This window comes from Oryctolagus cuniculus, chromosome 4 (genome assembly GCF_051225735.1).
Source record: "Oryctolagus cuniculus isolate XC-2025 breed Fujian yellow rabbit chromosome 4, ASM5122573v1, whole genome shotgun sequence".
Classification (NCBI taxonomy): domain Eukaryota; kingdom Metazoa; phylum Chordata; class Mammalia; order Lagomorpha; family Leporidae; genus Oryctolagus; species Oryctolagus cuniculus.
In genome coordinates this window covers 12441437-12457787 of record NC_142870.1, presented here as the reverse complement: position 1 = coordinate 12457787, position 16351 = coordinate 12441437, and the positions used below count along the sequence as shown (strand labels likewise).

The following is a 16351-nucleotide window of genomic DNA, read 5'->3' as shown; positions in this document are numbered from 1 at the left end:
AGACGCAGCTCCTGGCCCAGGCTCAGGTGCCTCTTAAGGATGCCAAGTTTCACACAAGCCTTCAGTGCTTCATGCAAAATCGGACGGGGGCAGGAGGGTGCTGGTCAGATCTCTGGGAGGAGGGGTCTGCCTCGGTGTCCACTCCTGGAGTCCTACGAACGGTGGCATGTCCGTGGCCCTGAGCAGTCTCCCAGGGGAGAACTGCACTGACCTTGGTTTAAGCCGGGACCTCACAAGCTCATTTTGCCGTAGAACCTTCTCTCTGGCCTAACACCTGCTATCCCATAGAACACTTTGGGGCACGGCCCACAAATCTCTGAAAGTCAGCCGTTGCGGTCCTTCTGCAGACCCTGGATTATGTTTTTATAAATAGGTTCTCATCGTAAATGCAACTGGGACAATGACCACCCCCTCCCCAGAGCAACTTCCCCAGCTCTTTTGAAGACAAGAGTTCCTGCCACTCTGGTAGTTTGTTTTCCAGGCACTTTATCTACTTTTATTTTATTTATTTTTTTAAAGATTTATTTTATTTATTTGAAAGTGTTACAGAGAGAGTTAGAGCCAAAGAGAGAGAGGTCTTCCATTCCACTGGTTCACTCCCCAAATGACTGCAAGAGCCAGAGCTGGGTTAATCCGAAGCCTGGAACCAGGAGCTTCCTCTGGGTCTCCCAAGTGGGTGCAGGGGCCCAAGGACTTGGGTCATCTTCTACTGTTTTCCCAGGCCATAGCAGAGAGCTGGATCGGAAGTGGAGCAGCTGGGACTTGAACCGGTGCCCATATGGGATGCCAGCACTGCAGGCTGGGGCTTTAACCCGCTGCGCCACAGCACCAGTTCCATCTACGTTTTAAAAAGAGAAGCATAGAAACCTGTATCTAAACCACTCAGATTTGCCCAGCCTAACCCTTTCAAGATCTTCCTCTGGGGAGGGTCCTAGGCATGGCCACAGCCATAGGGGCTGGTTCTGGGATCATTCACCCTAACCCTAACCCTAACCCTAACCCTAACCCAGAGGTGGCATCCACTTGCTGAAGACCCCTGAGTACCTGAAGCTGACGGGGAGACCCCACCCACTTCCGTTTCCCCTCTCACCAGCTACCCCGTGTAGAGAATGGCCCCAGGCTCCGCTGGACACTGAGGACTGATTTTTTTTTTTTGCCGAGTGTGCCTTGTCTGTCTGTCTTCAGGACAGCATGAGCTTGCCTGCAAAGGTAGAGTCAGACCGTAAGATCCCAGGCTGAGACGATGAGGATACGAAGCAATTTTGGGCTGAGCCAACCTGATGCAGAATTTGATCCAGAGAGCACCGTTAGCACCAAGCCGCATTAGCGGTTGTTTCTTTAAAAGGTTCTCTTCTGAACCAGCCAAGAAGTTGAGGCGTGGGGAGGCTGAGGCATGCATAGACTCTGCCTGGCACGTGGCGAAACATGTGCTCGTTCCCAGAGGTAGCGGATTCGCACCGGGAAGGGCATCCGACTGGGAGCGGCTCATCTGTCATCTGCCCTTTGTCCAAAGACGACCCTGGCAGCAGGCTCCTGCCCCACCCCACTCCTGCCTTCATCCTGGCAGACACCTAGTCCCCAGGGCATCTTCCCTCTCTCAGTTCCAGCTTCCTCATTTCCTGTTGACATCGCCGTGTGCCTCTTGCCCCCTCGTCCATGGCCCTCTTTGAACAATCCCATTGCCTGCGACTGCTTCATCTTCAAATGACCATTGGGGGGAGCCGGCATTGTGTCTCAGTGGGTTGAGCTGCACCTGTGATGCCAGCGTCCCATGTGGGCACCAGTTCCAGTCCCAGCTGCTCCACTTCCCAAACGGCTCCCTGATGATGCACCTGGGAAAGGAGCAAGACTTGACCCAGTGCTCGGGCCCCTGCCACTCACGTGGGAGACCCAGACAAAACTCCCGGCCCTGCATTGGCTGTGCAGCCATTTGGAAGTGAACCAGCAGGTGGAAGATCTGTGTGTGTGTGTGTGTGTGTGTGTGTCTGCCTCTCTCCTTGTAACTCTGCCTTTTAAGTAAATAAAATAAATCTTTTTAAAAAAATGACTGCTGGGCATAGCCTTCTCCTCCTCTGATCGCCCACATGGGCCTTGCTGGCCGCAGCAGAACTTCTGAGCCTGCCCCCCTACCCCCACCCGGCTCTGTTTCTTCCCTTCCCTGTTTTGAGCTTGGATCCCACCAGCCATCATTTCAAGCAGCCTCTTGCTAACCCTTTAAGACTCGTTGGAACACAGTCTACACTAAGAAGCAGAATTTGCATGTGTGTATGGCCTGGAACTCATGTGCATATGTGTCTTTGTAAACACACCTGCATACACACGGTGCTGTGGTCTGAATGTGCCCATCCCTCCAAAACTCCTGTGCTGGACCTTAACCCACAAGGTGATGGTGTTAGGAGTGGGCTCTCTGAGCGGCGATTGGCCCTGCGAGAGAGTTACACACACACACACACACACACACACACACACACACACAGAGAGAGACAGAGAGATAGAGAGAGATCTTCCGTCTGCTGGTTCACTCCCCAGATGGCCGCAATGGCCTAGACTGGGCCAGGCTGAAGCCAGGAGCCAGGAGCTCCATCCAGGTCTCCCACATGGGTGGCAGGGGCCCCAGCACCTGGGCCACCTCCCACGGCTTTCTCAGGAGTAGTAGCAGCGAATTAGATCTTAAGTGGAGCAGCCGGGACTTGAACTGGCACTCAGATATGGATGCCAGTGTTGCAGGCAGTGACTTAACCCACTACGCCACAACGCAGGCCTCTAAATAGACTTTATTTCTAAGAGAAGATTTAGGTTCATAGCAAAGCGGAGCAGAGAGTACAGTGTCTGTAGATGTCTCTCCCCACTGCTCACACAATTAGAGCCCCCCTAACATCAACATCAAGCCAGAGGGGTGCCTTGGTGATAACCAGTGGCCCGCCAATTTGTGCTTTACTTTAGGGTTCAGTCCTGGCGTTGTACATCCCATGAGTTTGCAGAAATGTATACGAACCTGAACCCACTGCTCCAGCATCCGCAGAGCAGTTTCACTGCCCTAAGAACCCTCTGTGTTTCCTCTCTTCGTTCCTCCCCTCCCCAAGTGCCGGCAGCCACAGATCTGTTGTTATTGTCTCCCATGGTCTCATCTTTTCCAGAAGGTCACATAGTTGGAATCATTCCACGTGGGACCTCTTCAGACTGTCTTCTCTCACTTCATTACAGGCACTTAAGGTCCCTCCCTGGCTGCCTGTGGCTCGAGAGCTCATTTATTTTTGCCGTTGAACGTATTCCATCGTCTGGCTGGAGGCGGGAGCTTTTGCAGGGCAGTGGGGCTGAGTCTGGAGCAGGTGTTGGCGCGTCTTTGGTGCACCTGCGCTGCATTGGGACAACACGCTGGGCGCAGCACGGATCCTCCCCCTCGGCGTGCAAAGACCCTGAATCAGCTCGTGCTGGGGGTTCTGTGCATCAAGCGTCTGCCCCCAGGGTAGCGCTCTGAGAATGAAAATATGGTGGCTGGGGGCTGAGGTGTGGTTGCCAGGGTTCCCACAGCGATCAAGCTCTGGACAGACCTTATGACAATACAAGTAGACCAAAGAGGAGCCATGATCCAAACGTAGTGGATGCGCCTCTCACTCAGGCACCAGCCTGCAGAGCCGGGAGCCCTTCTGTCCAAGAATCCGTCACCCAGGCCCCTTTCATCCTGTGGCCCCGTTCCCCACGGGCACTGTTGTGTTCTTCATCTAGCTGGGGTACCGTCTTTCAGACAAACCAAAGGTCACGCCGAGGTCCTGGCTTTGATTGGCTGATTGAACTGACTCGATGCTGTAGGCAGCTCCTCAGTGAGCTTGGTCCTGGACGATGGCGGACGATGGACAAGGAAGTTGAAATGAGGAGCGCAAAGGGACCTCCACGTGGGGGACCAGCAGCAGGGGTAGCAGCGGGGGACTGTGACTCCCTGGGGGCAGGACGTGGCTCCCAATGGGGTGCTGAACTTCCTTCCGGTTCTCTGTGTCAGGGGCCACTTGTGTGCCTTATAGGAGAACGTTGACCAGAGGCCCAGGACCCCGGGGGTCTCTGTGCCTGGAGGGTGCACGGTCAGAGTGACACTGTTGCCCACAATGGACAGGACTCCCAGCCACACTGGTGTCCTTCGGCTGCTCCTGTTAGTCTTTGCTCTTGCACGTGAACTTGCTCAGGGCAGCTGATTCCCTGGCCGTGCTTCTGGTGGTTTTCAAGGGAGGGATATAAGCGGAGTCAGCCCAGGTCTGGCTTATGTATGCCGGCTGCTCACAGCCTTCCTCCCCAGAACGCTCTGGATGGGCTCGGGGGATAGCACCAGGCCTGCCACGGTCCCCCTGGCCGTGAGTTTGTGGGAAGCCCTAGAGCTAGATTGGGAGCCTCATTGTGAGACTTGTTTCACAAGCATTTTGAGACCTACACAGGAGTGACTTAAGCCCCTGGTTTGCCATGTGGGAATCGGGGAGTTCGGCCTCTGCCCTCTCTCGCTCCACCTCCTCCCTCTCGGAGGCCAAGGCCAAGGTCTGCCAAGCCCGACTCCTACGCACCTCTGCAGAAAGTCCCTGGCTCTGCTCCCAGTCGCCTCCATGTTGACCCCGGGAAGTGTGAGAAGGCGGAGAGGAATGAACCCTCCTCCCTGGTTTCTGAGAGGCAGGGCTGGCCCCTGCACCTGCCAGGCCATCCCGCAGCTCCTCAGAGAGAAGCAGCGAGGAGGAGGCCGGGGCTCAGCTTCCTGGGGCTGCTGCAACAAGTGGCCCAGCCTTGGGCACCTTTCTGCAGCCTGACCTCAGCCCGACTCGTGATGCCGGCACCCACCTGCTTTCTAAACCAGACCACATGCTGAGGCTCCTGGCGCACATGAGTGGGGGGAGCACCGTACACCCCCAAAAGAGCAGTGCAGGCAGTGGCTCCAGGCTTTCCTCTCCAGCGGGGAGCCAGGCCCTCCGGAGCAGCCTCCTGCAACAGAGCTGCATCCCCTCACTCCAGGGAGCCGTGGCCTTGCCGCCGGCGGGAGATCAGACAGGCGTCAGGACAGGCATCGGCGTGCCCGGGGGACACCCACTCAGAATGATTTCCTGCTTTATAGAGGTGCTTCTGAACCCGGTGGCTCCTGGCCAATGCCTTGGAGCTTCCTGCCCTGCAAAGAGTCCCCTCTACTACCACTCCCTCATCCCCCTCCCCATCCGCCTTAGAATGGACCAGCCCAGACCACGTGGGTTCTGGCCCACAAATGAGAGCTGGCCCACTCCCAGCCTGACCCTACCCCCCACCCTCACCCAGAGCTGGTCTGGAGGCGAGGCCCTGCGTCTCCCCCACCCAGCAACCCCTTCCCCACTCGGGGAAACAGACGTCCTGACCTCCTGCTCCGGGACCTGTGCAGGACTGTGGGCTCCTGGGCCCCCTTGTAACCCGGCTGTGTGTTTTCCAGGTTACCTAACCAAACTCCTGCAGAACCACACGGCCTATGCATGTGACGGGGACCACTTGAACCTGCAGTGCCCTCGGCATTCCACCATCAGTGTCCAATCGGCGTTTTACGGGCAAGATTTCCGAATGTGTAGCCCCCAGCAGCCAGCCCCCGAGAGGGAAGACAGCTTAGCCTGTGTGGCACCCACCACCTTGCAGGTACTGTCTCTCGTAGACACGGCAAGATGTTCAGATGCGCGCTCTCTCTCTCTCCTCTCTCTCTCTGTTTATATATGTTTGTGACAATGACAGACCCCTCAAAGCATACCTAATCCATGAAAACCCAATTGGCTCACATCACCAATTTGCAAGCGAGCTATTATTTGCTTCTCTATCAAAACAAGTTGAGCTAGAATCCCTACCTGTTGGGGAGCTGCCTTAGTACACCTGCAATAGGATTTTGTTTCCCCCAGACGATCTCCTTAGTGCGGAAAAGCCAAGTACAAGTGCGGGGGACTCCACAGCCCCAGCTCCCGTATCACTACCCCAGGAAAGGTAGGGGATTTTCGAGTGGAGACCACAAGGCTCTCTGCTAGGCAGAGGCCACGCACGACCAAGTTCTTAGAGAGTGGACTCGAGGAGGAGAAATAGCAGCAGTTGTCTTGCTCTTTTTTTTTAGGGTGCGCTTCTTCAGTTGTAGGGACCCGTGTTCTTTTCGGGCTGTTCTACTGAATAGTATGACAAGCTGGTGGGGAGCAGGACCTTTAACTCATTCTTGTTCTGGCCGGCCCCTCTGGGGAGACGTTTGATGCGGGCAGAGGTCAAAACCAGCCTTTCCGCGATGGCTTTAGCCCATTCGTGACTTTCAATTCGCCAGCGAGCTTCTACTCTGCTGTCTCTGGCCCCTCAACACTTACAGCGGGTTAGTCAAGGTCACACCAGGGTACAAGGTCATACCAGGGTAACCTTTTTTTTTTTTTTTTTTTTAAGAAGTCTCCCAAGTTGCCTGTGAATGTGTTGAAGGAGGGGTGTTCAGAGCAGGTGGTGAGTGGAGTCAGCTTGGTTTTGTCTCCATGGGAAGGAAAGTATGGGTAGAGAGGAAGGTAGGAGGAGACTAAGGAGAAACAGAAGTAGATGTAATGGTGTCTGACCCTCTCCAAGGCCCAAAGAGGAGAAGCACAAGGAATTAAATGATGGAAGGAGTTTTCTATCTCTCATACCATTTACTGGTTCCCATCTGAGAACCAGGGGCTGGGTAGCCGTGTGATTGCAAAAGCACCAATCAGCCGGTGCGGCAGCTCACTAGGCTAATCCTCCGCCTGCGGCGCCGCTGGCACACCAGGTTCTAGTCCCGGTCGGGGCGCCGGATTCTGTCCCGGTTGCCCCTCTTCCAGGCCAGCTCTCTGCTGTGGCCAGGGAGTGCAGTGGAGGATGGCCCAAGTGCTTGGGCCCTGCACCCATGGGAGACCAGGAGAAGTACCTGGCTCCTGGCTTCAGATCAGCGTGGTGCGCTGGCCGTAGCAGCCATTGTGGGGTGAACCAATGGAAAAGGAAGACCTTTCTCTCTGTCTCTCTCTCTCACTGTCCCCTCTGCCTGTCAAAAAAAAAAAAAAAAAAAAAGGCACCAATCGAGTGGCCCAAAGGAGTGTTTATGAGTGGGTTCTCTTGAGGGGGCTCTGATGAGTGGCAATGCGTTTCTTCAGGTAGCTGGCAGTGTCTCTCCACATGCACCTCACCGATTGCCCAGCTCTTCCCCTTGGATACTCCCCAGAAGCCAGGACCCCATGGACCTGCCCTTGTCCCCTCTCCCACCTGCCTGCCCACCCATCCGTGGTACCCAGACCATCTCCTGCCCTCCCAGGTATCTAAAAAGAGCACTGGCCAGGGCCCAACAGGTGGAAGTGCCTCCTTGAGGGCAGTGTGAACTCCTGGCACACCAGAGCCCTGCCTCAGCCAGGCCCCCCCGAGGCGAGGGGCTGCTCCGTCAGGCCGACAAGCTAGCGTTTGTGAGCACAGCGCTCGTGTTGCTCAGGGGCTGCTTGGCCGGACTCTTCCCTGTGTGCTGCTCTTTCATGCAGGGATCAAGAGTCCTGCCCTTCGGGAGCCCAGGCAAGGTGCAGCCTCAAGACAGGGAGAGGACGGCTGATGTCCAGGCAGGAGGCCACAGCTGACCTGCCCCCTCTCTGCACTTTCCAGCTCACATACCGTTTGGACACAGCCCTGCCGGGGTTGCGATGGTGGAGCCATCCAGGGACCTCCCAGTCTCCCATGCCGGTGCAGGGGCCCAAGGACTTGGGCCATCTTCTGCTGCTTTCCCAGGCCACAGCAGAGAACTGGATAGGAAGTGGAGCAGCCTGGTCTTGAACCAGCACCCATATGCGATGCCAGCACTTCAAGCCAGGACTTTAACCTGCTGCGCCACAGTGCCACCACCAAGGAGTTGTTTCACCAGGACCCTTGTCCTCACTAACGGGCTCCGTCATCTGAAAGCCAAGCCTCCTGGGGCTCCAGGGGTTTCCTTAGGCAGTCTTTTTTTTTTTTTTCTTTAATGTTTTATTCATTTGAAAGGCAAAGTTACAAGGGAGTAGGAGGAGAGAGAGAGAGAGAGATCTTCCATCTGCTGGTCCACTCTGCAAATGGCTGCAATGGCTGCGGTGAGCCAAGCTGAAGCCAGGAGCCTGGAACTCCATCCAGATCTCCCATGGGGTGGCAGGGACCCAAGGACTTGGGCCATCTTCTTCTGCTTTTCCCAGGTCCATTAGCAGGGAACTGGATCAGGAGCGGAGCAGCCAGGACTCTAGCAGGTGCCCATGTGAGATGCTGGTGTTGGAGGCGGCAGCTTAACCCACTATGCCACAGTGCCAGCCCCTTCCCTGGGAATTCTTCCTAATGGATGTGCATCTGCTGGGATGGCCACCCCAGTCCTGGGGTGGAGGTGGCACCTGGCAGTGCCTGATCCTTCCCAGAAACATTCCTTGAGCTACTGTGGGAGCTTGGCCACTCCGAGAGGCCGGAAACCCAGACCTCCGGCAATAAGTAGAGTCTTGGGAGCTGTTTTTACAGTCCGTGGTGTTCTGTTTTCCCCAGAACTGAGTCCAGGGCCTCCCAGTGTATCACAAGTCAGGTCGGTTGTGTTTGGGAACCAAGAACAACAGCAGCCCAGTGCTGGGCCTGTCCGTGACCCAGCGTGGGAAGCTCCATGAGCCGCCACGGGGCAGTTTCATTAATAGATGAGGGAGGTTCCTGGAAGAGAGAGAGAGACAGAGGCACATAGAGAGAGAGACAGAGAGAGAGAGAGAGAGAGAGAGAGAGAGTCTGGGTGTTCTGCTAAGAGCATTGCTCCACGAGGGAGCAGTGGGGGCCTGTGCTCTCAAGTCTGGCCAGGGCAGGCATTGGCTTCTTACCTGTGCTGTGTCAGCCCCAGTGGAGGGTCATGAACTGACAAGGGCTCAGAGCTCTCAGGCCCCCCCCCTCCCCCCGCTCACCTGTGGCCCCGTGCAGGGCTCTCTCTGAGGGTGAGGAGCTGTGACCCTGGCTCCTGACCGCCATGGCTTGCTCAGCTTTGCAGCTAGGGGAGGATCTTCAAACAGCCCCTGGATACCTCAAGGTGCCCCCTGGAATCCCCACAATGCATTGCTTCTGTCAAAGGCTTCGGCAGCCACGAGGGTCATGGAAGTGGCCTCCTGGTGGGGCTGGTGCTGTGGGGTCAGGTTGCCAGCCCTGGGGACGAGCAGGGGCACCGGGGCCACCCTATCACCCTCATGCACGTGCGCGTGTCGCAGGCAAGGAGGCGCCCCTCCCACCCCAGAGTCCAGCGCAGCCCAGGTGTGGGGTCAGGCGACACTGTGTGCCGTTTTCAAGCCTGTCCCTTTTCTCCCCTCCTTCTAGAAGGTGCTGGATGAGTGCCAGAACCAGCGGGCCTGCCACCTCCTGGTCAATAGCCGTGTCTTTGGACCTGACCTTTGTCCAGGAAGCAGTAAATACCTGCTGGTCTCCTTTAAATGCCAACCTAGTAAGTAACTCCCGGGGAGGGGGACCGTGGGCTTGGGATGCTGTTGCCTGCGTCATCACGTGCCGGGTGAAGTCCCCCGCTGGGCACACATAGTTATAGCAATATCGGGGGCCCACTGCCCCGACTTTTGAGGGTGGGGAAGCGAGAGGGTTGGACGCATGTGACCCTACAGGCGCCTGCAGATACCTGGACCTCAGCTGCTCCAATGCTGAGCCTATCGGGGTGGAGAGGCTGCCAGGAGGGCTCCTTGGAGTGGCCCAGAGCTGCTTTCCAAGGCCATCTGGCTGTGAGCCCAGTGTCCTAGGGGACCGGGGTGCAGGTGCCACCACCCCCAAATGCTTTCGATGGTGGCAGGGGCTCTGTCGGCCAAGTTTGTTCCCTGGAGGAGAAAGAGAAGACGTGGTTGAGCGAGCTCTTTTATTCTGGGCGTCGTCTTTTTTCCCATGGGCCCTCGCCATTTCTGCTGCGCGACACTTTCGTGATTAAACTGCTGTCTGCTGGGGCTGGCGCTGTGGCTCAGTGGGTTAACGCCCTGGCCTGAAGCGCCAGCATGCATGTGGACACCGGTTCTAGTCCCGGCTGCTCCTCCTCCCATTAAGCTCTCTGCTGTTGCCTGGGAAGGCAGTGGAAGATGGCCCAAGTCCTTGGGCCCTGGCTCCTGGCTTTGGTTTGGTGCAGTTGTGGCCAACTGCGGAGTGAACCATTGGATGGAGGACCTCTCTCTCTCTCTCTGCCTCTCCTCTCTCTGTGTAACTCTGACTTTCAAATAAATAAATATGCCTTTAAAAAGAAAATGTTGTCTGCTAAAAACAGCTGCTCTTGGGGGAGTGGGTCCCGCTTGCCAGCAGGAGGGGCCGCCTGGGAGAAACAGGCAGAGCTGTAGCAGCATCGCAGCGGCTTGGGCGATGGGGTGAGAAGAGAAGACAGCGGAGACGGTGACCCAAACGCAAGGGTGGTGTCTCCCGAATCCCCGCCGTCCGGACGCAGCCGTGTCCCCAGACATTCCTGCCTGGAGCCCAGCATTCCTGAGACTCCGGGTGCCGAGGTCTTGTAGCTTTCAGTAAACACGCAGATCCCTGTGGCTCTGATTGACCCTGCACGTGCACACTCGTGTGCTCTCACACTCACACCCACCCCCACTCACACGTGGGATATGCACATTGTCACACGCACACCTTCATACAACACACATGGTACTCACACACACACCTTCATACAATACGCACAGTACTCACACACACCTTCATACAACACATACGGTACTCACACACACACATACCTTCATACAACACACACAGTACTCACACACACACCTTCATACAACACACACGGTACTCACACACACACACCTTCATACAACACACACGGTACTCACACACACACCTTCATACAACACGCACGGTACTCACACACCTTCATACAACACACACGGTACTCACACACACACACCTTCATACAACACACACGATACTCACACACACACACCTTCATACAACACACACGGTACTCACACACACACACACACCTTCATACAACACACATGGTACTCACACACACACCTTCATACAGCACGCACGGTACTCACATACACACATACCTTCATACAACACACACAGTACTCACACACACACCTTCATACAATACGCACAGTACTCACACACACACACCTTCATACAACACACACGGTACTCACACACACACCTTCATACAACACACACGGTACTCACACACACACACACACCTTCATACAACACACATGGTACTCACACACACACCTTCATACAGCACGCACGGTACTCACATACACACATACCTTCATACAACACACACAGTACTCACACACACACCTTCATACAATGCGCACGGTACTCACACACACACCTTCATACAATACGCACGGTACTCACACACACACATCTTCATACAACACGCACGGTACTCACACACACACCTTCATACAACACGCACGGTACTCACACACACACCTTCATACAATATGCACGGTACTCACACACACACACACCTTCATACAACACACACGGTACTCACACACACACTTTCATACAACATGCACAGTACTCACACACACCTTCATACAACACACACGGTACTCACACACACACCTTCATACAACACACATGGTACTCACACACACCTTCATACAACACGCACGGTACTCACACACCTTCATACAACACACATGGTACTCACACACACACTTTCATACAACATGCACAGTACTCACACACACACCTTCATACAACATGCATGGTACTCACACACCTTCATACAACATGCATGGTAGTCATGCACACACTGTCACACACACCTTCATATAACACGCATAGTACTCACACACCTTCATACAACACGCATGGTACTCACACACACCTGAATACAACACACACGGTACTCACACACACCTTCATACAACATACACGGTACTCACACACACACCTTCATACAACACACACGGTACTCACACACACACACCTTCATACAACACACACGGTACTCACACACACACACCTTCATACAACACGCACGGTACTCACACACCTTCATACAACACACACGGTACTCACACACACACACCTTCATACAACACACACGGTACTCACACACACACACCTTCATACAACACACACGGTACTCACACACCTTCATACAACACACACGGTACTCACACACACACACTTTCATACAACACACACGGTACTCACACACACACACACCTTCATACAACACACATGGTAGTCACGCACACACTGTCACACATGCACCTTCATACAATATGCATGGTACTCACACACCTTCACACAACACACATGGTACTCACACACACATCTTCATACAACACGTGTGGTACACACACTGTCACACACACCTTCATACAACATACACGCACACACTGTCACACACACCTTCATACAATATGCATGGTACTCACACACACCTTCATACAACACACATGGTAGTCACGCACACACTGTCACACATGCACCTTCATACAATATGCATGGTACTCACACATACTCATACCACATGCTCAGCATATACACACTGTCACACACACACACGCCTTCATACAACACGCACGGTAGTTGCACACACACCTTCATACAACATGCACAGTACTCACACACCTTCATACAACATGCACAGTACTCACACACACACTCAGACCACATGCTGAGCATACACACACTGTCACACACATGCCTTCCTACAACACACATGGCAGTCATACACATTCATACCACATGCTCAGCATACACACAGTTACATACACCTTCATACAACACACATGGTAGTCACACACATACACACTGTCATACCACATGTGCAATGGATATGCAGTGTCACACACGTTCATACTATTTGCACAGTAGCTACACACTATCATCTAACACATTTGGTAATCACACACCCACCTGTCACATGTACCTTTATACAACATTCAAGGCATTACACAACATTGTCACATACACACCTTCATACAACATGTGTGGTAGTTACGGTGTCATGCCACATGCTCTATATATACATACACTGTCACATATACCTTCAGACAACATGCAAGGCAGTTGCACACACTGTCACATGCTTACCTTCATACAACATGCGTGTAGCCACACGCACACTGTCACACACACCCATCACACCCCTACACCCTATGAGCATCATACCCCGTCACATGCCGATCACACCTGTACACTCACTTGCGTGTGCACACACACGACCCTCAGGCACACTCACACATGCTCACACAATCACACCCACAGGCAGGCCCGGCCATTGCGGCACGGCTGGCTCTTTCTTTGTGCGTCCCCAGGAGGTCTCACCAACGCGTGCTCTGCCTGCGGACCCAGGACACCCACCTCGAGGTCTCTGTTCAAGGCATCCTCCACGGGGGTCTCCAGGACCACAACCTCCTTGTGATGCCCTTGGCCGCTCTTAGCTTTGTCTTCTTTTCTGTGTTCTTTGCTCTTTCACACCCCAGTTCCCTCCTCTGGTGACAACGGAAACCCTTTTATAAAATGGCCTTTGTTCAAAATAACAGCCAGCGAACTCCGGCTGTTTATTGTGATAGTCTTTCACTGTTCTGCGTGTTTGACATTTTGCATAATAAGAAGTAGGGGAAAGCCAGCCTCTGAGAGAAGTCACCGGTCCTTGTACAGTTGCCTGAACCTTGGCTAAGTCACTGCTAGGCCACGGCTTCCCTAGCACAGCATGCGGTTGGTTTACTCATTTCCTTTCAGCAAGTGTGTGTGAAGTGCCTGCTGTGCGCTGGTGTCGGGCCAGGGGCCTCCTGCCCTGCGGGGCTCCTGTGCCTTGGGCAGGTGCCACGCCCACTCCTGGGCACACGGCAACCTTCCAGCACTAATGGAATCCTCACAAAGTCCCCTCCTTCTTAGGCTTTCGGTTCCAGCCCAAATAGCTCCTTTCCAAAGAGACCCACCCTCTGTGTCCAGAAACTCAAATGATGCCCCCCCTGGACTCCCTCTTTATTGTCCCCTGCCTGCAGCTTGCTCGTTTGTGAGCCCCCTCCCATCACAGCCTAGGCGTCTTGAGTGCAGGGATGCTGTTCTTCACCGCTGTAACCCCAGAGCAGCAGGTGCACAGATGTGTCTGGCGTAGATGCTCATCCAGCAGGGGCCAGGTGCTGTGCTCAGCACAGTGGAAACACGGGCGAGCGCATCCCAGGTAACCAGATCTTACAGTCTAGGGGGCCTGACATTCCTTGTGGAATCACAGATATACATAGGAGCTTCCAGGTCGGGGCAGGGCTTCCACAGAGAACCCCCTGTTCTGTGCAAGGAGCTCACGGAAGGGATCAAGCGCAACAGGAGAATCAGCAGAGACTTCCGAGCAAGCAATGGCAGAGCAGAGAAGGCAGGGCTGGGGACACAGAAAGAGCGCTCCCTGCACAGCCTGCGGCTGGAGGACACAGGTGCCCTGGTGCAGCCAGTGAAGGGGTGGGTGGAGGCGCTGCAGCCAGAGGAGCAGGAAGGAGCTCCGGCCAGGCGCTGCAGCAGGCCCCAGGGTGCTGGTGGGTGGCGGAGGAAGGAGTTTGCAGTGCATCTGCAGGGAGGGGCGGGGAGGCAGAGCCCTTGTGTCACCAGGGCCTTGGCAGCCAGAAGCCCTGCATTTTGGCAGGTGGGTCCCATGGCTGTTACCAAATACAGGGGGAGAGGACGTTGTCTCCACATCCTTCCGCCTCTTTTTATGCCAACCTGCCGCTTCCTGAGGCTCCCTCGTCTGGCTCCCTGCTCTCCCTGTGCTGGTCCGTGCAGGACACGGATCGCCTAAAGGCTCCCCTGCCTGCTGCCCCAGTGCCCCAGTGCCCCAGTGCCCCAGTGCCCCAGTGGTGCACGGGGCCAGCTCTTACTGTGCGAGTCCATCATCCCCCGCTGCTCGCAGCTCTGCCCGTGTTCCGTGAACGCTACACGTGGGAAACTGGCAAACACGACACATCGGGGGGGGGCTGGATTTTTTTGAAGAGTGCTTTTTCCTTCCCCCCAGCAAACATCACCAGCATCTTCTCTCCCTGGTGTGTACCACTCTTATCTGTGCGCCCCCTGGCCCCAGGCTCATCCCTCCAGCGAATTTGGGGTTGAGTGGCTTCCGATTTCGGCAGCTCTGGATCCGCGTGTTTTTCTGACGGGCGTTTTGGGCAGAGGGAGGCGTGGAGACCCTTGCGGACGCTCTGCCATTGGTTGTAGAATAAAGACCAGGCCCTTCTGCTTAGGGCTGCTGCTGCAAAGACTAAAAATACAGCACTGTGTGTGAAATGCTTATCGCAGGACCTGTTGGGGAATTGAGCTCGGTCGTTGGAAGCTAGTATTCCAGTAATTGGAGCAGATTCGAGTAATTCTTGCTAACGCGGAGAAAGGCTGAAAGGCAATGATAGGCAGCGGTGGAAGCCGGGGTGGAGGGGGTGGCGTGGTCAGGCCTGGCTGCAGACAATAGCAGGGTGTGTTGTCTGCGGAGGACTGAAATGCACAAAGTGACCGACGTCTGTCTGCACTTCATATCACCACGCACTGGCATTTGTAGGAGCAATGGCAGTAACGAAAATCTCTCCGAGGCAGACGCCTCCCTCTGCCCACCCCACAAAGGCCCCTGCTGAGATGCGCAGGTGCGCACAGGGTCCCAGACTTAGGAGGCTTAGAAATGGGAGTGTGAGTTTCCCATGGTGCCGGGGTGATGAGCAGGCAGCAGCAACCATCCATCAGATTTTGAATTTGGTCCAGAGAGGACCCAGCCGGCAGTGAGCTGTGAGGCTGGGCTGTCCTGTCTGGTGGGGTAAGGGCATTCAATGCATTTGCAACTCAGACTGTTTTCCACTTGCCGTGGTGACGCAAGGAGCTTCTGGGAGGACCCACGCACCTGCTGACTGGTAGAACCGGGAGGGAGAATGTTGTTGCTGGTGTCTTTAAGCTGAGTCGCGGTGCTGCCTCCCAGCACCTGTGGCTCTCCCCCACCTAGGCCGACAGGAGTGCTGGCGACCCACTCCTGGAAGGCTGCCCGCTCCCTCTGTAAGTCAAGACCAACTGAGAAGCCTAATCCAGCTCTGAAACAAGTTCTCATTCTCAAAGAAAAGGAGCAATTTCTGGAAGCCAGAAATGTCACTCGTAGGTGACAGTGAGTTAGTGTATTCCCAGGGAACCGAGTGACTCCACAGTAACCCCAAGGATGTAATGGGACACGCTCAGGCCCCTTCGGTTCCAGGAGATGATTTGCCCGTAATCTGGGGACAGAATCGCTGGAGACCTCGCATGCAGGTGTTGGGTTGCTCTGGGTGGGTTTTGCTGGCGTCCAGGCTACCTCGAATGAATGCACTTTAGTAAATCAAGGAGAAGTGGCTATTAAAACGCATTTCATGATGTGCCTTTAAAAAGTATAATATTTTACAATTCTGATTTTAAA

The 16351-nt window shown here is 54.8% G+C and overlaps 1 protein-coding gene across 10 annotated transcripts in view; it reads left to right on the top strand.

Moving 5' to 3' along the window:
- EVA1C (eva-1 homolog C) overlaps positions 1-16351 on the top strand; it is an 89764-nt gene that overhangs the window by 36534 nt on the left and 36879 nt on the right. For 5 of the 10 annotated variants that reach the window (XR_016232282.1, XM_089330588.1, XM_051859491.3 and 2 more), the window contains exons 2-3: positions 5429-5625; positions 9295-9418. The exons of 2 other annotated variants lie outside the window; for them this stretch is intronic. Coding sequence is in view for 7 of the 8 variants with exons in the window: in XM_089330588.1 (XP_089186714.1) it covers positions 5429-5625; positions 9295-9418 (321 nt within the window). In the remaining variant the exon portion in view is untranslated. The remainder of the gene's footprint in view (positions 1-5428; positions 5626-9294; positions 9419-16351) is intronic. 3 more of the 10 variants (XM_089330586.1, XM_070071876.2, XM_089330587.1) reach the window with 1 other exon arrangement.